Genomic DNA, 21,205 nt, shown 5'->3' with positions numbered 1-21,205 from the left:
TAGCAAAACACTCATGTTTATTAAGCACCGCAAGCAACCTGCCAGGCACTTCCACTAATGTGGTCCTCACAACCCTGAGCCAAACAGATCTCTGTCCCCATTTTACAGATGTGGAAACTGAGGCTCAGAGGGTGGTGGAGGCACCCTCTACCCAGCTTTGATCAGAGGCAACCTCAGTGCTTCCTCACACCCACCCACCCAAGGAAGAATGGGAGCCTGGGGCCTGGCTGGCATCCGGAAGGCTCTGCACGAGGAGGCTCAGTGCCAGATCTTAATGTCGCCCTCCCAGGAGCAGGTGGCGAGGACAGAGGGCAGCACAGGGTGGAAGGTGGTGCCAACACAAGCCTGGGCATGCCCCTGCAGTGTGCGCGCCCGGCTGGCAGTGCGGAAGCTGTAGAGCAGGACTCGGCCGTCGGCACTGCCCGTCACCAGCAGGTCACCGTCTGGGGAGCACTCGCAGCCCACCGAGTAGCCTTCTACCTGCAGAGGGCAACACAGAGGGTGAGCAGGCCACACCACAGCGGCTCCTCCAGGCAGCCCGGGAGGCAGGGCTTATTACAGCCACTCTACAGAGGAGCGGCCTGAAGCTCAGAGCAGGGCCACCCACCCAGCATCGCCAAAGCCAAGGCCCGAGCTCCATCCATATGGCCGGGGTCCCGACACGGATCCTGTTTCACGAAGTCGGTTTAGTGGAATGCAGCTGGAACAGCTTTAGCATGGCTGACAGTGTCTGGCCTCACCGACAGCCACTGAGTCCCCTGGCCCCTTCTGCTCCCCGTGAGGCAGGGCTCAATGGGGAGAGGAGCAGATGCAGAAATGACCCCCACCCCCATCCTGTCCTGTCTTCCCTCCCCCACCCCCACGACCTGTCCACGTGAGCCACTGAATCAGGGAAAACCTTTCCTGCCCCTGCACCTGCACCTGGGGCCTGGAGGTAGGGCCAGATATGGCCCAGGGCCTTCAGTGAACACCAGGCCACATGGCATGTGGTCACCTGGGAAACAGAACACGGACTCTACCCAGAAAGAGGGTCTGTGCACTCTGGGCTCCAAGTTCACTGCTGATGCTGTCTGGCAGGAGGCTCTGGAGGCCCGTGCCGCACCCTCGACCCGGGGACAGGAACACAGTACCTTGTGCCCTTCGTAGCGCCGTCTCCTGCTCATCCGGTAGGGCCACACAGCAGAGAAGAGAGCCAGGTAGTTGCCGTTGGTCTGCGCCAGGAACACGGGCTCCCGGGGGTGCAAGGTGAGGCTGGGGCAGGTGTATCTCTCCTGAGAAACAGTGAGGCCACAGAGAGGACGGCAAAGGCTCCCAACTATGTATCTGCCTCCGATAAACATGCCAACCAGCACCCTACTCCTGGACCCTTGCGTCTAACCCGAACCTGGGCTTACGGCTGTGTACGAGTTTCCCACAGGTGCTGTAACAACATGCCACAAACTGCATGGCTTAGAACTACAAACATTTACTCTCTTAGAGTCCTGGAGGTCAGAAGTCTGACATGGGTCTCATTGGGCTAAAAGCAAAAGTGTCAGCAGAGCTGTGTTCCTTCTGGAGGTTCTGAGGGTAATCTGTTTTCTTGCCCTTCCTAACATCCTTTGGCTCATGGCCTTAGTGGTGGACTGAAAAATTGTCCCCCAAACCACGTCTCTGTCCTAATTCCTGGGACCTATAAATGTCACCTTATATGGCAAAAAGTGTGGAGAGGGTGTCTTTGCAGATGTCATTAAGTTAAGCATCTTGAGGTGGGGATATTACCCCCTATTATTGCCCTAAATGCCATCACACGTGTCCTTACGAAAGGAAGGCGGGAGATGAGACACCCAGAGAAGGCGGCACGGCGCCAGAGCAGAGGGTCTGCAGAGGCCAGTGTGAACAAGCAGGGGCAGACCCTCCCCCAGAGCCACCAGAAGGAGCGGGCCCGGCAGAGCCTTGATTTCACCCCAGGGCGACTTACCAGGCATCCGGCCCCCAGAACTGAGAGTGGATTTGTTAGTTTAAGCCACCAACTTTGCGGTACGTTGCTACAGAGTGACAGGAAACAAGTCTACAAACCCGCCTCCCGCCTCCACGGTGAGCCCTCAGGGTGGCCCCAGCCCAGCCCCAGCTCCCCACAGCCCACACACACAGTAACTGAGGAGGTGAACGGCCAGGCAAGAAGATAAAGGCATGAACAAAGTGTTCAAAGCACAAGGCAAGGAACTGTCACTGACAGGCTGGGTCACATGGAAACACCCCTACAAACTCCCTTCTCAACGGCACCTGTCCTTCCTTTATTCTAAGTGTCGTCCTAAAGCCACACTGTCTGAAACAGCCCAAACTCAGAGAGCAAAGTGGGGAGCAGGTGGAACACAGCTGCAGGCTACTATGTCCGTCAGCGGCACAGAGGCCACGGTGACCTGCTAACAAGCTCCCCAGCATGCCGCTCCCGAGCAGAGCGCCTGCTCACTGCACAGAAAGTAAGGAGGTGTGATTTTTAAGAGGGCCAATGGCTTAGGCATTCAGCATTTTCACCCACCTCACCCACTTGCCCTGGTTTCTGCACAGGCTGTTGGGACACAGAATGCCAGGGTGGCCTGACAGGCCCATGCAGCACCCCGCCAAGGCCTGTCCTTCCCAGCGGCTGCACTAGCACGCTGCAGTAAAGGTCTAGAGGCTGGCTTGCTCAGGGTCATATAAAATCCTCTGAGAAAAGGAAAGGCAGGGAAGGGGAGAAGGTATGTATGTATACCTAATATATATTTTGAAATTCGCCAGGGGGAGTACCAAAGAGATTAGCCATGGCTTAAGTGATATCTTATAAGGTGATGACAATGGAGATGGTGGTAGTGGTGATGGTGAAAATGAGCATAGTGATGGTGAGGGTGGTAAGGGTGGTGATGGTGGAGGTGGTGGTGGTGGTGGTGGTGATATGAAGGTAGTGGTGATGGTGACAGTGGTGAAGACGCTGGATTTGAGGGTGGAGATGGTGATGACATTAATGATGACGGTGGTGACAGTGATGATAATGATGACGGCGGTGATGGCGATGACAGGTAGAGCACCCCCTGTGCCTGGCCCTGTGCTAGATCCTTTATAAGATCATCTCCTTCAAGTCTCAGAACCGTTAACTCTATGGGGTCAAGAATATTCTCCTCCTCAGTTTCCTAAGAGGAAAATGAGAATCAAAGGGGCTACGTAACAGGCTTGTAAGTGGCGAATCTCGGACTTTAGCAGAGGTGGTCTAACCCTGGGGCCCTGCTTGAACTTCCAAGTCACAGCTCCTGCCAGACACACTGAGCGAGTGTGGGATGGAAACCTGGGGGGCTGGCTGGGGTGGCAGAGGGAAGGAAGAAGTGTCTTGGGTTGTGTGGCTATCTTCTACTGATCTGGATGGATGGCCTCTCCACACCCCTCACCCACGGGTGGCCATGCCGAGCAGAGGATGAGTAGGACAGTCATGGAGGTGCTGTGATCTGGAACCTCTAGAAGGCTTTCCAGGCAGGCCTGGACCTGTGCTTGTCTACCTGACCCAAGAGATTTCAGTCACCTGAGCAGTCTCTAAAGATCCTGCCTGCTGAACCATCCCCATCAGGAAGTGACCTGGGATCCCAGCAGCTTAGGGCTACATGGCTACATCCTGCAGCTGAAACAAACTGAAAAGCAATGCCAAATAGGGTTTCTCACGTGGAATATCTGGTTGGAGATTTTGGCAGAGCTCCGGAAATCCCAGGCAATAATGGTACGGTCAGCAGAGTCCCGGCTCGAAGCATCTGTGCTGCTCAGAAACTCAGAGCCTTCCTGGAGGAAGAGGATGTCCAAGGTCTGCTGGATGGTCGCCTTGTAACTTCTCACCACCTGCAAGAGTGGGCACCCATCATGCTGGTGGGCCCCAGGAGTACAGGGCAGGCACCCACGGGGAAGGCCACCAAGGGCCCAGACAGTAGGTGGGTCTAGTAAGGGCAGTACTGGGCTGCTAGGAGATACAGCCTTGCCTGGTGGCCCCTCCCCACAGACGGTCCTCCCTGTTGCGTGCCCACCCCACATCTACTGACACATGGCAACCATCCATTAGCCACCCAGGGAGGCGTGATAATCTCTCCAATCACGCCAATCCCCTAGAGAGCAGCTGGTGCCTGATGAAAGTGAGCTTTGGGAAGGGCCCATTGCCCAAGGGCACCTAAAGGGCATCAATGATGCCCACTGATACCAGGCCATATTTTGTGAGAGGCTCTTGCTTCTAAAGATGTCACATAATTCACAGCTCACAAAACCCCAGCCTATTCCCTCTGGAATAGTAACTGTACTGCAGAAAGCCAGAGCCCTTGGAGACCATAAAGCCAGAACCACAGTACACAGATTAGCTTTAAAGACACTTTTACTTCTTAGCATCACGGCCAATATTTCATAACTTCCTGTCTTGTAAACCAACGTGATTAACTATCAACCGGTTCTATTTTCTCCAGAGCATTTTATCACATTCACCTTCCATTCTAAAGCAACTGGTTTAGGTTGGGGGCAGTTCCCAGTATCAGAACTAACAAGTAACTCCACTTCACGAACTCATAGACCGCACGCTTTAGACTGCAGTATTTCGGCAAGAGGCCAATACAAAGTGGCCTCAGGCCTTCCTCCAGGTCCTTGCTGGCCTGTTTACCAGCTCCCAGGGCGCCACCATGTGGCCACAGCATAAACACAGTTCTCTGGTCCCTCACCTGCTGGCTGGGGAAAAGAAGTCTTGACAATTTTTTTTTTAAAACTGGAGTTCACAACCTTAAAAATTTTGCAGATATATTTTCTATCATCCTCTTTCAAATGTATATAATTCAAATTCACATTACATGCAGCACTTTACATAGTCAGTTTAGGCAGTTTTGAGACCCATTGTCCAGATGAGGAACACTGAGGCTCAGAGATACAGGGATTTGCTCAAAGTCCCACCACCAGGGTGGTGGGCTTCTCCCCATCCCTGCTGCTTCCCTGGGGCCCACAACCCAATCTCCTACTGGCCACTCCCTACCTCCATAAATATGGAGATAATTTCCTGGGGACAAACAACTGCTCTTCTCCCAGCCTCTTCAGAAGCAGCCCCTAGCTAAGTTGATTTCAGGGTGGGCCCCCTGAAGCCTGAAGAACAGTCCAGAGGCAGAAGAGAGAGGGCAGCCCTGCAGGCCTCTGAACACAGGGCAGAAAGCCGGCCTGTGGCTGCTCCTCAGCCCCGAGCCTCACAGAGTGTGGACGGGGAGGACGTCTCCATGCCCCCAGCCAGAGGGACCCAGAGGGGATGCTGCTGGCCAAATGCTCCGCCTGCCCAGTCTGAGGCTGGGGCCTGGTGGGGCGGGGGGGCGCATGACTTCACAGTCTCCACTATCAGTTCCCCTGAATTTGCACAACAGTCCATCTCACAACAGTACCACCCCAAGACCGGGTCTGGAATCCACTCTGGTGGGGAGGGAAGGGGAAAGGAGGGGAGGGGAGGGAGCAATGCCCCATAGTCATGGCTCTGAAGCAATCTCTTTGCTGGCTCCTCCCATCCCAGGGGCCATTCCAGTCACCCCTCACTTCAGCCACCCCAGGCCTCCATTTGCCTAGGCCACACTGGGCCTCAGCACCTTTCTCTGCCTTTCCCCAAAGCCCTCTCCATCACCACCGTTCAGGTGAGGAGCAGGGAATCCAGAGACTGCCGGGGTAGCAAATACCAAGAGAAGAGTACGCCTGGTCCAACTTATGTCCCTGGCTGTGGCCTGTGTGCACTGAGCAGCTTGTCCTGCCCGGTGGTGGGAGAGGCATGGAGTAGTGCCCAGAGCTACAGCAGCTCATAGAGAATGGCCACTGGTGGGTGCCCACATGCGCCGGGCAGTTCCCAGCTCCCGGGTAGGTAGGACCGCGAGCTCCCGTGAGCAGGTTCCAGCCTACATGCTGCAGCCCCTCTCCAGCCACAGCACCTTGATCCCCACAGGGGCTTGGGAAACCCACTGACCCAGGAAAGGACAGAGGAAGAAGAGGGCCCCCCTAGCCACTTCTGAGTGCCCAAAAAGTGGCAGCCACTGGGCAGGGGTTCCACATAAATTATCTCATGATGACAGCCCAGAGGTAGCTTTTCCCAGAGGGAGGCGTGATGGCCCAGAGAGGAGCAAGGTGCCACGGGCCCTCAGCCTGTCCACGATGGAACTACCCGTGAGCCCACCATCACACCTGCCTCCTAAGACAAACTTTCCAGGAGAACAAAAACCGTTGTTCTGTATGTTCCTGAGAACGGATGGAAACGGCCCAATTCATTAGGGCACCATAAAATTGAATGGCCAGGAAACAAGCCGTGTTACGGGCGATCCCTGCCAATAACGCTGCTGTAAGTGGAAGGCTGACCTTTGAAGTGATCGCCGCCAAACGTGATTTACTCGCCTTCACAACTGTTCCTGCCCCGGGAAAGAGCAGAGGAGCCATTTGTGTGTCTAGCTGGTGGGTTTTATGGCAACCTTAATTACACCAACAGCTGGTATGTCCCATCCCAGGGGCATGGGATGGCACTACGCGGGCCTAACTAGCTGGATCCAGAAGGGAGCCCTCCTTGGACTCTTCTGGGAGCCAGGGGCCTCTGTCAGGTAAGCAGATACCTGGTTGAAGGCTTTGGCTTTGGGGAAAGCGGGAGGCGTAATCCACACCATGACATACTCAGTTATGAAAATCACTCAACATCCCTGAAATCTGACAACTGCTTGGTGCACTGGACAAACCTGGGAAACTATGGGCTGACTCTGATTCATCCAAAGCACGGGTTGCCCTTCCTCATGTCCCTGCCACTTCCAAAGTGCACGTGATTGGGGCGCAGGCTGGGCTCCGGTTCTGGCCCAGCTGCTGACTTACTGTGTGCCTGGGGGAGTCCCTTCCCTCTCCAGGCCTGGCTTTTTGGTCATCACCACAAAGGGCCTGGGCTGCCAACAAGAAAACCTCTGCCTCTGGGTACCACTGGACCTCAGAAAGGAGGACGGGGGTGCACTAGCCCCCTGGCCCCACCCCACCACTCCTCTGCACCCAAGCCTGAGGGAAGGCAAGGGAGACACTGCTCTGGCGCCCAAGGGACCCCGTGCTCCCTCAGTCACCTGCTTACCCCACAGGACCGTGAGTTCCCGGGCACGGGCATTTCTGGGTCGCCCTTGGGCAGCACTGGGTCTGCAGAGCACAAGCATTACTAAGGTGTGCTGAACTGACGTCTGGATAAGTGAATGAGTGGATACATAAATGGATTACGAACAAAAGGACAGCTTGAAAAGTAGGGACTCTGAGGTCTCTAGCTCCCAGCAACATCAGGCACTTGGGGAGCTGCTGCCACTGGCTCTGTTAGACACCCTAGGAGATGACATTCATTCACAGGGTCCTCCTGTGGTCCTGGACATGGAAACAAAGGAGACGTGACTCTCAAGGAACTCTTGAGACCACAGTGGGGGTGGGAGGCAGAAGCAGAGCACCTGGCTCAATGTCACATCATCGCTGGCCCTGGGGAGGCTGGTGGAGGCCTGCCTCCCTCCCCTCGTGAGAGGGCCCAAGCTCTCAGGCATACACCCAGGGGGCCTGTTCCTAAATTGCGCGGTCCTGGGCAAACCACGCCTCTCTGCTTCACCCTCCACGCCTGTAAGGTGGGGAGAGTAATGGGGCCTACAGCCTGGGGGCAAACAAAGGCGATGTGCCCGGCTCAGCGGCTGACATGAAGCAGATGCTCAGGGACATTCTCTTCCGTCCCGGCCGGAGCCAGAGTCCCCAGCTCAGAGCTGTGGGTCGTTGAGCAAGTTCCTTCTCCTCAGAGTTCAATTCCTTCTCCCTGAAAATAAACACTGGAGTCTCTTCAAATGCTAAGATGTCAGGAATCTATGCATAAAAGCAAGCTGGAGAAGTGAGAAAAGGGCCTGTTTCTAGAGTTTAAATTCACACAAGTGACCAATCACAGAGCACAGCATACACCAAAAGTGCTCTGTTCATAAATTCACAAAGGGTCAGGAATTCATGTTAAAAAAAATAGAAAAGAGGACCTGATTGAGTTTTTCTACAGGAACCTTTCCTCACCATGACTCTGAGGCCAAAAGCAATGAGAAGAAAAATGGGTTAATCTGGCTACATGAACATAATAACAATGGCACACAAAACAAGTAAATAAAAATGACAAATGGGAGAAATATTTGCAACTTATATTAGAGGCAAAGGTTATGGTCCCTAATACAGTTTCTCAAAGCAGATGGGAAAGACCCAGCACCTCTACAAAAAAATGCTAGAAAAGTAAACAGAGAGTTCATATAAAAGGAAATGTAATTGGTCCTTTCATTTGCTCATACCAAGAGAAATGCAAATTTAAATTACACAGAGATACCATTTCTTACCTATCAAATTAGCAAAATCCCAGTTTGACAACACACTCCATTAGGTGGCTACGGGGCATCAGCTAACTGTACACACTGCTGACAGAAACACAAAATGACACAATCCCTGTGGAGAGAACTGGGGCAACATCAAGCAAAATAACATATGCCTTGTATCTCAGCAATCTGCATGACCCAGCAAAGCAACCTGTAGGAATGATCCCAAAGGTACACTGGCAAAACCCCAAAAAGATGTAAGTACAGCACCGCTGAAAGCAGCAATACCTATAAAAATAAAAAACTGGAAATAACCCAAACGTACATCCAGAAAGGACCGGCTGAATAAACCTTAGTACATCCCCACTCCAGAACGTGATGCAACTGTGAAGAGTGAGGCCTGCCCACCCGCCCTGCTACGGGGCGGCCAGTGAGAAAAACCAGGTGGCAGAGAAACAGTTTACAGGGTAAATGGAAGAAGGCACAGGAATATGTGTGTGTGGTTTGCTTCCACTAAAAACAACAAAAAGATAAACCAAAAACTAAAGAAGTAAATAAACAGAGAAAAAGAATAGAGACAGGATGAGAGAGGATTAGAGACAGAACTTAGAGGATGTCTGTAAGGGGCCAGACAGTAAACAGTTTAGGGTCTGGGGGACACATACAGTTACTGCTGCATACTCTTCTGTGTGCATGTGCCTGTGTGCAGACGTGTGCACGCATGTGTATGTTACAACCATTTGAGAATGGAGAAACCATTCTTTTTTAAAGATTTTGTTCATTTATTTTAGAGAGAGAGAGTGAGAGAGCACATGCAAGTGCAAGTGGGGAGAGGGGCAGAGGAGAGAGAGAATCTCAAGCAGACGCCACGCTGAGTGCACATCCCAACGGTGGTGCCCAATCTCACAATCCTGAGATCATTACCTGAGCGGAAATCAAGAGTTGGACACTTAACCAACTGTGCCATCAGGCACCCCTAGAAACCATTCTTAGCTCAAGAACTGTACCAAGCCGGTGGCAGGCCAGATCGGGCCTACAAGCTACAGTTTTCCAATCCCTTCTCTAGAGCCATTTTGAAAAATGATGCAACCAAATTAACATAAAGCAGGCTCTAAGATATGAAAGCAAAATTAAGCAAATAAAACTAACCATGTGTTGAGCTGGTAGCTTAACCACACAAATGGGATTTATTTTGGGAGACTCTAAAGCACACTAATATAATGGCATATTCTTAGTTGAATATACATTCTGAACAGAAAATCAGTAATTTGATGGTAGATCCTAACTGGACATACTCTGTGGACCAAAAGAACCACAAGAAATCTTAAACTGTCTTCAATCATTGCACAGCTAGTGTTGACATATACCCCCAAAATTCTGTGAAGGCAGACAGAAATAAAAATTTCCAGTATAAAAAAGAGAAAATACATAAAACCAAACAAGTTAAAGAAAAATTCTGTAAAGCTAAATTTGAATAGGGAAAAAAATGAGTTTTTTTTTCTTTTCTAAGATCTTTTTTTTTTTTTTTTAAGATTACTTATTTATTTATTTCACAGAGATAGACAGGCAGCGAGAGAGGGAACACAAGCAGCGGGAGTGGGAGAGGAAGAAGCAGGCTCCCAGCGGAGGAGCCCGATGTGGGACTCAATTCCGGAACGCCGGGATCATGCCCGGAGCCGAAGGCAGACGCCTAACGACTGCGCTACCCAGGTGCCCCAAGATCTTATTTTTAAGTAATCTCCACACCCCACGTGGGGCTCAAACTTACAACCCTGAGATCAATGTCACACACTCCATCAACCGAGCCAGCCAGGTGCCCCTGAGGTATTTTTTCTTAACAACAAAACCACTTCCTAGCTCTGTCCACAGAAGGGGCCTAGAAACAAGAAGCAACCACATCACTCAGATTATGGTCTCTAAACCCAGCTAAACCAAGAAGCAACAGATGACCGACCTCGGCACCACAACAGTGATTGTAACTGTCTCGTGTACGTTTAAGAAGGTGAAGGAAAGTGGGGTGCCTAGGTGGCTCAATCAGTTAAGCGTCCAACTCTTGATTTCCTCTCAGGTCATGATCTCAGGGTTGTGAGATCGAGCCCCACTGTCAGGCTCTGTGCTAAGCATGGAGTCTGCTTAAAATTCTCTCCTTCTGCTCTTCCCCACCCCAACGTGTGCTCTCTTTCCCTCTAAAAAAAGGGGGGGGAGGTAAAGGCAAAAGTGACCATGCTAGGTAGAGCCGTGGAGGACACAGGAGTCCCCCACTGAACTTCTAGGGATGAAATACACAATGTTTGAGATGAAAAATACATTAGATGGGATTAACAGCAGATGAGATACTGAAAAAAAAAAAGTGAACTAGAAGACACAGCAATTGAAATTATTCAAAACATATACCAAAGAGAAAAAAAAGACCGGATTAAAAGATGAAATCTAATTGTAACCCAAAATGGAGTAAGCCTGCTATGGCCTCTTATTCTCTCCTACCAATTATAACTAAAAGCTCTGGACAAAATTCAAGAAGCAACTACCTAAAGGCTTTAAAGAGTAAATAATAGCAAGTGGGCTGGGGAGGGAAATAAAAATTTGAAAGGTAAGGGCCTAGATTTGTGGGGTTTGGGGGAGGGGGTTGCCTGTTTGCTGTCTTTTAACTCCTGACTTTGACAATTTGACTTAGTGAATTAAGGAACTACACAGGGAACACGGATAGCAAAAATTCTGAAATAAATCTGTCATTCTGGTCAAAGGAACAACAAAATGGGCCCCTGTAAGCCAGAGAGTATGGGGGAAATCTAAAAATATATCCTCTTGCTCTCCTGCCCTGACCCAATGCCAGCCCCAACAGCAGGACTGCAGTGGTCTGGGTGTGCAGCACAAGTACCTAAAACCCAGATGGAAAACATCTGAATAGAAAAGCTGGGGAAAAGGGTCTTTATTATAACAATGGTAAGGTGGAAAGCCACATTATTTTTTTCCTCTATTTTCTCTGGCTACTTTGCCTTGAAAGGGATCCCAGTTATGGATACCGTGATGAGGCAGAAGGCTAACAGTCTGAGACAATGCCATCTCTCTGGGCAGAAGAACCAGGAAAGGAGGCCCTGGGGGGGGGGTCACGTAGGAGAAGTTCCAAAGAGGAGAGAGCTGAGAATCCTCTAGTTCTATGTGTGAACTGACATGCACCCCAGGACAATCCCTAAGCAATATAGTCATGGAATACAATCACAGAAGCACAGCTGAAACTAGGAGAAGCAGAATACCATATAACTACTGCCCAAGTCTGAAACAAACCTCTTCGTGGCCCAGCATCACAAAGCGTTTGAACACTGTAATGAAAATGGAACCACTGCCCAATGAAAGAGAGAAAGAATCTGGAATCTCAATCTAAAATGGTTGGTCGCCTATTAAGACAAACAAATCACTATTCTCCATAGGACTTTAATAGGACCCAGGATTTTACCATATGATTTTCAAAATGTGTAGGATATATTCTGAAGTTACTCGACATATAAAGAACCAGGAAAATGTAAATAGTAGAGAGAAATGATACATGTCAGCCCTGAAGTGACCCAGATGCTAGAATTATCAGACACATTTAAATAGTGATTATAATAATCCTCAATGCCATAAACACTCTTTTTTAAAAAAAGATTTTATTTATTTATTTGACAGAGAGAGAGTGAACAAGCAGGGGGAGCAAGAGAGGGAGAAGCAGGCTCCCCACTGAGCAGGGAACCTGATGCAGGCCTCAATCCCAGGACCTGGGATCATGACCTGAGCAGAAGGCAGATGCTTAACCAATTGAGCCACCCAGGTGTCCCAGGAATTGCATTTTTTTCCTTTAATAGAAAAATTTAGAACTGGGAAAAAAAAAACCAACCATGGAATAAACTCAATAACAAAATGGAAGTGACAAAAGAAAGACTTAGTGAACTTGAAGACAGATCAACAGGAATGATACAATCTGAAGAAAAAACCTACAAACCCTTAGGGACCTGTGGGATAACATCAAAAAATTAAGTATTTTTGTCACTGGAGTTCCTAAAAGAGAGGGGAAAGACAGCAGTGCAGAAAAAAATATATATTTGTTGACAGAGAGTGCCCAAATTTGGCAAAAGGCATAAACTTACAGAGTCAAGAGTCTCAGCAAGCCAAGGAAAACCAAGCCCTCACACATCACAATCAAACTGCTGAAAAGCTAAAGGAAAAATCTCGAAAGCACCCAGGTTAGAAAAATGAAGCATCACATGAAGCAATCTGAAGGGCTGGGGATTTCTCATCAGAAATTATGGAGGCCAGAAGACTGTGGACACAGTGAAAGTGGTGACAGGAAGGAGTGTCAGCCCAGAATGTTATAGACAAAAACATATCCTGTGGGAATGAAGGGGAGATAAAAGACCTTCACAGATGAAGAAAAGCCAAGTAAATTTATCATCAGCAGACCTGCTCTATCTACAAAAAATGCTAAACACAGTTTTCAGGCTAAAGATAAATAATAGCAGAGGAAAAGTGAGAACTTCAGGAATGAAGGGAGAGCACCAGAAATGGTAGATGATTGGGTAAATCCAAAAGACCATTTTTTTTCTCCAAATTAAGTTCTCTGAAATATGTGTGACTGTTGAAAACAAAAACTGCAAGTCTTTAAGGCAGAAAGAAAATTGTACCGACCAGAATCTACACAAAAGATTGAAAAGTGGGGCACCTGACCGGCTCAGTCGGTTAAGAGTCTGCCTTAGGCTCAGGTCACAATCCCAGGGTCCTGGGATCGAGCCCCACGTCAGGCTCCCTGCTCAGGGGGGAGCCTCCTTCTCTTTCTCCCTCTGCCCCTGCTTGTGCTTGCTCTCTCTAATAAATAAAATCTTTTTTAAAAAAAAAGATTGAAAAGCAATGGAAACAGTACATATGCAGGGAAATAGAACATACTTTTCTAGTATTAAAATATTTTAAAAATAATTTGCTGTTGCCAGCAAAAAATAATAACAATGTATTCTGGGGACTGTAATATATGTAGAAATAAAATGTATGCCAACAATAGCACAAAGACTATTAAGGGGGAAAACTCAATACAAGCTCACACAATACGTAAAGAGATTTAATAGGACTTGAGGGTGGGCTCATAAGATAAAGACGTATACTATGAACTCTAAAGCAACCTCTAAAAGTAAACCACAGCATAAATCCATGGATTAAAAAAGCAACAAAACAGATAAGATGAAATCATAAAAATACTAAGTTAATCCAAGAAAAAAGGCAGGAAAAAAACAAAAACGAAAGAGAGAAGAGAACAGGTGCAACAAATGAAAACAATGGCAAGATGGTGAATTGAAACCCAAACACAACGACTGTGTTAAACGAAAACAGGATGAATACACCAGCTCAAAGAAAAAGGCTGGTACACAGAATTAAACTAAAGATCAAGATCCAACTAAGTGCTGCCTACAAGAAACACATTTTTATTTATTTATTTTTTAAAGTTTGTCTGTCATCTGCAGCTTAGGTCATGATCGTGGAGTCCTGAAACTAGACCCTGCACCGGGCTCCCCGCTCAGTGGGGAGTCGGCTTCTACCTCTCCCTCTGCCCCTCCCTGCTCATGCGTGCTCTCTCACATATCTCTCTCTGTCAAATAAATAAAATCTTTTAAAAAATAAAATAAATAATAAAGCTTATTTATTTACTTTTAAAGGTTTTTTAACTTTTTTAAGATTTTTATTTATTTGACAGAGAGAGAGAGAGAGAGGGAGCACACGATCTGGGGGAGTGGGAGAGGGAGAAGCAGGCTTCCCAATGAGCAGCGAGCCCGATGCGGAGCTCAATCCCAGAACCCTGGGATCATGACCTGAGCCGAAGGCAGATGTTTAACTGTTAACCCAGGCACTCCAGATTTTTTTATTTGAGAGAGATAACAAGCGGGGGGAAGGGCAAAGAGGGAGAGAGAATCCACAAGCAGACTCCCCGCTGAGTGCAGAGCCCCACGCAGGGCTCAGTCTCACAACCCTGAGATCATGACCTGAGCCAAATGCAAGAGCAGATGCTTAACCGACTGAGCCACCCAGGAGACCCATTTATTTAAGTAATCTCTACGCCCAACATGGGGATTGAACTCACAACCCTGAGATCAAGAGTTGTATGCTCTTCCAACTTAGCCAGCCAGGTGCCCCAAAACACATTTTAATTATAAAGACAGAAATAGGTTAAAAGTAAATACATGGAAAAAGATGTATCATGTTAACAGTAATCAGAGTAAACCAGGAACGCCTAGGTTAATGACAGACAGAGGAGATTTCAGAATAAAGAATATTACCAGGGATAAAGGAAGTCTTTTCATAATGATTAAAGAGTCAATTCATCAGGGAAACAACAATCCTCAATGGTTAGGCACCTAATAAGAGAGGCTCAAAATAAATGAAGGAAAACTAATAGAACTTAAAAAGGAAATAAGACAAATTCACTCTTCACAAATTTCAACCAGCTGCTCTTAACTAAGAGAACAAATGGACAGAAATATCAGAACGGATACAGAAGACTTGAATAACACGATTTACCAGCTCAATCTAATTGAGATGTACACAACACTACTCCCAATAACAGGAGAATAAACATTATTTTCAATTACACACAGATCATTTACCAAGGTAGACCATATTCTAGAATGTCAAACAAGTCTCAATAAACTTAAAAGGATTCAAACACACAATGTATGTTCTGTAACACAATGGAATTAAAAATCAATAAAAGATATCTGGAAAATTCCCAAGTATTTGGAATCGAAATAGCACACTCCTGTAATAATCCATGAAGACCAAGAAGAAATTAAAAAAGCATTAGAAAGTATTTTTTTTTAAGATTTCATTTATTTATTTGACAGAGAAAGACAGCCAGCGAGAGAGGGAACACAAGCAGGGGGAGTGGGAGAGGAAGAAGCAGGCTCCTAGTGGAGAAGCCTGATGTGGGGCTCGATCCCAGAACTCCAGAATCACGCCCTGAGCCGAAGGCAGATGCTTAACGACTGAGCCACCCAGGCGCCCTGAAAGTATTTTTTAACTAAATAAAAATGAAAGCACAATATATCAACAGTTGTGTTAACGTAGCTGCAACACCCAGAGGGAAATTAACACAACAGTCCCCCCCCTCCAGCGGTTTTGCTTTCCAGAGTTTCAGTCACCGAGGTCAACTGTGGTCTGGGTGCAGATGATCTTCCTTCTGACATAGTGTCAGAAGGTCAGTGGTAGCCTGACCTTTGCATGTCACAGTGCCCATGTCATTCACTTCACCTCATCATATAGGCATTTTATCATCTCACACCATCACAAGAAAAAGAAGGGTAAGTACATAAGATATTTTGAGAAAGAGACCACATTCACATAACTTATTATATTGTTATATTAAATTGTTATAATTGCTCTATTTTATTAATTATTGTTGCTAATCTATTACTTGTTCCTAATTTATAAATTAAATTTTATCATAGGCATGTATGTATAGGAAAAAACATAGTATACAGTATATAGAGTTCAGTCCCATCCATGGTTTCAGGCATCCACGGGGGTCTTGGAACGTATCCCTCCTGGATAAGGGAGAGCTCCTGTGGCACTGAACATCTATGTTAGAAAAGAACAAAAGTCTCAACTTCCACTTTAAGAAACTAGAAAAAGAATATAAAGTTAAACCCAAGGTTTAAGCAGAAGGAAATAATTAAGAAAAGAAATCATTAAGTTTTTTAAAAGGAAAAGAAATAAAGAAAAATCAATGAAAGAAAATCTGGTACTTTGAAAAGGTCAACAAAATTAACAAGCCTCTAGACAATTTATGCCAAAAAATTAGATAACTTTGATGAAAGAAAAAAATCTCTTGAAGGACACAAACTATCAAAGGTCACTCAAAGAGAAAGAGAACACTAGAATAACCCTATATTTATTAAATAAATTTTATCTGAGGTTTCAAACCTCCTCGAAAAGAAAATTTTAGGCTAAGATGACTTCACTAGTCAATTCCAGCAAATGTTACAGAAGAAATAACAGCAACTCTACACAAACTCTTCCAGCAAACTGGGGAGAAAGGAACAATCACAGTCATTCTATGAGGCCAGCATTGCCCTGATACCAAAAGGAGACAAAGACATGACCAGAGAAGTACAGATCAATATCCCTTTGAACACAGATGTGAAAATTTTTAACACATTTTAGCCAACAGAATCCCAAATTATATAAAGGGGATAATAAATCATGATCAAGTGGAGTTTATCCCAAGAATGCAAGGTTGTTTTAATAACTGAAAAATCTTTTGACAAAATCCACCTAATATTAACTGAGTAAATAGGAAAAACATATTATCCCTCAAAAGATGTCAGAAAGGCAACGGACAAAATCCAACATTCATTCACAATAACAACTCTCAACAAACTAGGAATAAAAGGGAATGTCCTCAAATTCATATGGGCATCTACAAAAACACATAGCTAACATATGTAACTGTGAAAAAGAATGAATACTTCCCCTCTAATACTGAGAACAAGGCAAAGATGTCCACCTTGCCACTTCATTTCAACACGGGTCTACAGGCTTAAGCCAATGCAATAAGCTGGAAGGAAGGGATAGAATGCAGCATGGGAGGAAGAAATGGCATCCAGATTGTAAAAAAAGAATTAAAGCTGCCTTTATTCACAGATGACATGATCATCTTTGCAGAAAATACAATATCTACAAAAAAGCAACCAGAACTAATGACTTAGAGTTATGGAATTCAAGGTGAATACATAAAAATCAGTGTATTTCTATTATACCAACAATATACAATCAAAAATTGAAATTTTAAAATACAACTTACAATAGTGTAAAAATATAAATACTTAGGAATAAACCTAACAACGTTTAAGAACTACACAGTGAAAACTATAAGACACTAGTGAAAGAAATTAAACTAGATTTATTTTTTTAAAGATTTATGTATTCATTTTAGAGAGAGAGAAAAAGAGAGGAAGAGCATGCACATGTGAGCAGGGTGGGTAGGGGCAGAGGGGAAGAGAGGTAGAGAAGTAGGCTCCCCGCTGAGTGTAGAGCCCTACCCAGGGCTCAATCCCAGGACCCTGAGATCATGGCCTGAGCCAGAATCAAGAGTCAGACATTTAACTGACTGAGCCACCCAGGTGCCCCAAACTAGATTCAAATAAATGGAGAAGTATATTATGCTTATGGATAGGAAGACTCAAAACTGTTAAGAATTCAATTTTCCTCCAAAATTGATTGATAGATCACATACAATATCATTTGAAGATCAAGCAGGCCTTTTTTGGTAGAAAACTGACAAAGTGATTATAAAATTGAAATATAAGTGCAAAGAGAATAGCCAAAACAATTTTGAAAAAGAAAAAAATTGGAAAACTTATACTACCTGATTTCAAGACTCATTAGATGAAAATAATGAGAAAGATTACAAGAAAACAATGGGGGTATTGGTGTAAAGACAAAGAAAGCAATGGGAGAGAAGATATTACAAAATAGGGGCACCTGGGTGGCCCAGTCGTTTAAGCGTCTGCCTTCGGCTCAGGGCGTGATCCCCAGGTTCAGGGATCGAGCCCCGCATCAGGCTCCCTGCTCTGCTGGGAGCCTGCTGCTTCCTCTCCCACTCCCCCTGCTTGTGTTCCCTCTCTCACTGGCTGTCTCTCTCTGTCAGATAAATAAATAAAATCTTTTTTTAAAAAAATCTTAAGGGGGCGCCTGGGTAGCGCAGTCGTTAAGCGTCTGCTTTGGGCTCAGGGCGTGATCCCGGCGTTCCGGGATCGAGTCCCACATCAGGCTCCTCTGCTATGAGCCTGCTTCTTCCTTTCCCACTTCCCCTTCTTGTGTTCCCTCTCTCGCTGGCTGTCTCTCTATCACATAAATAAATAAAATCTTAAAAAAAAAAAGAATAAATATTAAAAAATCTTAAAAAAAATAGACCTACACATATTCAGTCAACTAATTTTCCAAAGTTACAAAGGCAGGGGAATTATTTTCAACAAATATTGCAGGAATACTGAATATCCACATGCAAAACCATGAACTTCCATCCATTACCTTGCACCACATACAAAAATTAGTATGAGATGGACTACAGACTAATATAAAGCCCAATACTATACAACCTCTGAAAATAAACACAGAAGCAAACCTTTGTGGCCTTAGGTTAGGCAAAGTTTGCTTAGCCACGACACTAACAGAATGATTAGAAAAGAAAAACATTGAGAAATTAAACTTTATCAAAAATTTTAAATTCTACTCTTCCAAAAATATGAGAATGAAAACACAACCCACGTACTGGGAAGAAGTATTTGCAAATCATACATGTGATAAACATATATATAAAGAACTCTCAAAACTCAGTAACACAAAAACAGTCTGATTTTTTAAAAAAAAAATGGACAAGAAACTTAAACAGGCATTCATCAAAAAAATATACATACAGATGGCAAAGCAGCTCAGGAAAAGATGCACATCATTAGTCATTTGGGAAATGCAAATTAAAACCACCGTGAGATGCCACTACACTCATTTCAGAATGGTTGAAATTTAAAAGGCCTATCACAGCAAGTGTTGCCTATGATGCAGTGCAATGGGGTCCTCACACAATGTCTGTGGGATGGTAAAATAGTGCAACCATTTGGAAAACTGGAAGTTTCTTTACAAGTTAAACATAGACCAGCATACTACCTAGATATTCTAATCCTAGGTATTTATCCAATATCTTAGTCTGCTCAAGCTGCCATAAAAAGGTAGCACAGTCTGGGGCTTAAACAACAGACATTTATTATCTCACAATCCTGGGGTCTGGGGGTCTAAGATCAAGGTGCCAGCAGGGCTGGTTTCTGCTGAGGCCTGTTGCCTTAGCTTGAAGACTCAACTTCTTGCTGAGTCTCCACGTGGCCTTTTCTCCATGGAGCCCAGAGAAAGCTCTGTTGTCACTTCCTCTTCTTTTAAAGACACCAGTCCTATTGGATTAGGGCCTCACCTTTATGACCTCATTTAACCTGAATTATCTCTTTAGAGGCCCCATACAGTCACACTAGGGGTTAGGGCTTCAACATATGAGTGGGAGAGGGGCACAATGTAGTCTGTAACACCCAAAGAAATGAAAACATGTACTCACAAAAAGGCTTGTACATGAATGTTCATAGTAACTTTATTGGTAATAACCAAAAGCTGGAAACAACTCAGTGTCCATCTATAGTAAATAGATAAACTATGGTATATCCTTACTGTGGAACCCTACTTATCAAAAGGTTGGGATAAACTATTATTTGTACACACAATAACATGGATCAATCTCAAAATAATTATGCTGAATGTGGGGAAAACCCACATTTAAAAAGAATACATACATATGACTATAATTTACACAAAAAATTCTAGAAAATGGAAACTAATTTATAATGACAAAACAGATGAGTGGGTGCCTGAAGCCAAGAGTAAGCCACAGAGAGGGGCAGGAGAAGAAATTACAAAGGAGCACAAAAACATTTGAAGATGATGGATATTACCACTTAATTTGACTGTAGTGATGGTTCCATGGATGTATACATATGTCAAAACTTATCAAGCTGCATACTTCAAATACCCAGTTTAATGTAGGTCAATTATACTTCCATAAAGGTATTTTCACAAAGGGCTGACATGGAAAAAACGAAGGCAAAATAAAGTAAACAAAAACTGAGATAATTCACCACCAGGAAGTCTGTACTACAAAAAATGTTAAAGTACATTCTGCAGACTGGGGGAATGACACCAGATTGGTACTCAGATCAACAGGAAGGAAAAATAATGAAAAATAATAAATAATTAATTAATAAATAGTAACAACAAATAAATGAAATTGAATGAATGAATGAATGAATGAATGAATGAATGAATAATAGCAAAAAGTAATGAAACAAGGGCACCTGGGTGGCTCAGTTGGTTAAGTGTCTGCCCTTGGCTCAGGTCGTGATCCCAGGGTCCTGGGATGGAGCCTTGTATCTCTCACTTGCTCTTTCTTTCTCTCTCTAAGGTAAATAAATAAAATCTTTCATTTTTAAGGATTACTTTTATTTTTAGAGATATTATTTATTTATTTGAGAGAGAGAGAGAGAGAGAGCAGAGGGAGAGGGAGAAGCAGGCTTCCCACGGAGCAGAGAAGCCCAATGTGGGACTCAATCCCAGGACCCTGGGATCATGACCCAAGCCAAAGGCAGATACTTAACCAATTGAGCCACCCAGATGCCCCAAATGAATAAAATCCCCCCAAAAAAGTAATGAAATAACATTGAGATCAATTTGAGGCCAACACATTTGACAACTTAGACAAAATGGACAAATTTCTTAAAAGAAAAAAGTTACAAAAGTGAAGACACAGAACACCTGAATAGCCCTATATACACCGTTAAAATTTTTTGTAATCAAATATCTTCCAACAAAGAAAACCCTGGGTCCAGATGTCTTTACTGGTGAATTCCGTTAAACATTAAGGAGGAAAATACACCACTTCTATGCAAACATTCAGGAAGTACATGATGAGAGATTTCCCCACTCATTTTTTTGAAGCCAATATTAATCTCTCATCAAAACAAGACTAAGACAACACAAGAAAAAGATATAAGCCAATAATCCTCATGAACAAACATATAAAATCCTTAATAAATATTAGCAACTAGAATTAGCCATACATAAAAAAATAATACATCATGACCAAGTAAGATTTATTCCAGAAATGCAATGGTTCATGTCACACTTCTTTTAAAAATAAATGTAATTCACCATATTAAGTGAATACAGGAAAAAATACAGGTTGGTAAAATCATTTAACAAAGTTTAACACTAATATATGATAAAACCTTCAGAAAACTAATAATAGAAGGTAACTCCCTTAAACTGATTTA

General features: G+C 45.0%; 1 protein-coding gene across 4 annotated transcripts in view; it reads right to left on the bottom strand.

Annotated features, from left to right (window-relative positions):
- WDR25 (WD repeat domain 25) overlaps positions 1-21,205 on the bottom strand; it is a 141,623-nt gene continuing 120,418 nt past the window's right edge. For all 4 annotated transcript variants that reach the window (XM_019797768.2, XM_019797767.2, XM_019797769.2 and 1 more), the window contains exons 5-7: positions 3,667-3,837; positions 1,131-1,271; positions 1-480 (exon numbers count right to left, since the gene is read on the bottom strand). In XM_019797768.2, coding sequence (XP_019653327.1) covers positions 259-480; positions 1,131-1,271; positions 3,667-3,837 — 534 coding nt within the window. In that variant the 3' untranslated portion in view covers positions 1-258. The remainder of the gene's footprint in view (positions 481-1,130; positions 1,272-3,666; positions 3,838-21,205) is intronic.

The sequence above is a fragment of the Ailuropoda melanoleuca genome, chromosome 14 (genome assembly GCF_002007445.2).
Source record: "Ailuropoda melanoleuca isolate Jingjing chromosome 14, ASM200744v2, whole genome shotgun sequence".
Taxonomy (NCBI): domain Eukaryota; kingdom Metazoa; phylum Chordata; class Mammalia; order Carnivora; family Ursidae; genus Ailuropoda; species Ailuropoda melanoleuca.
The sequence above is the reverse complement of the archived record's forward strand: the minus strand, read 5'-3'. Positions and strand labels throughout refer to the sequence as shown.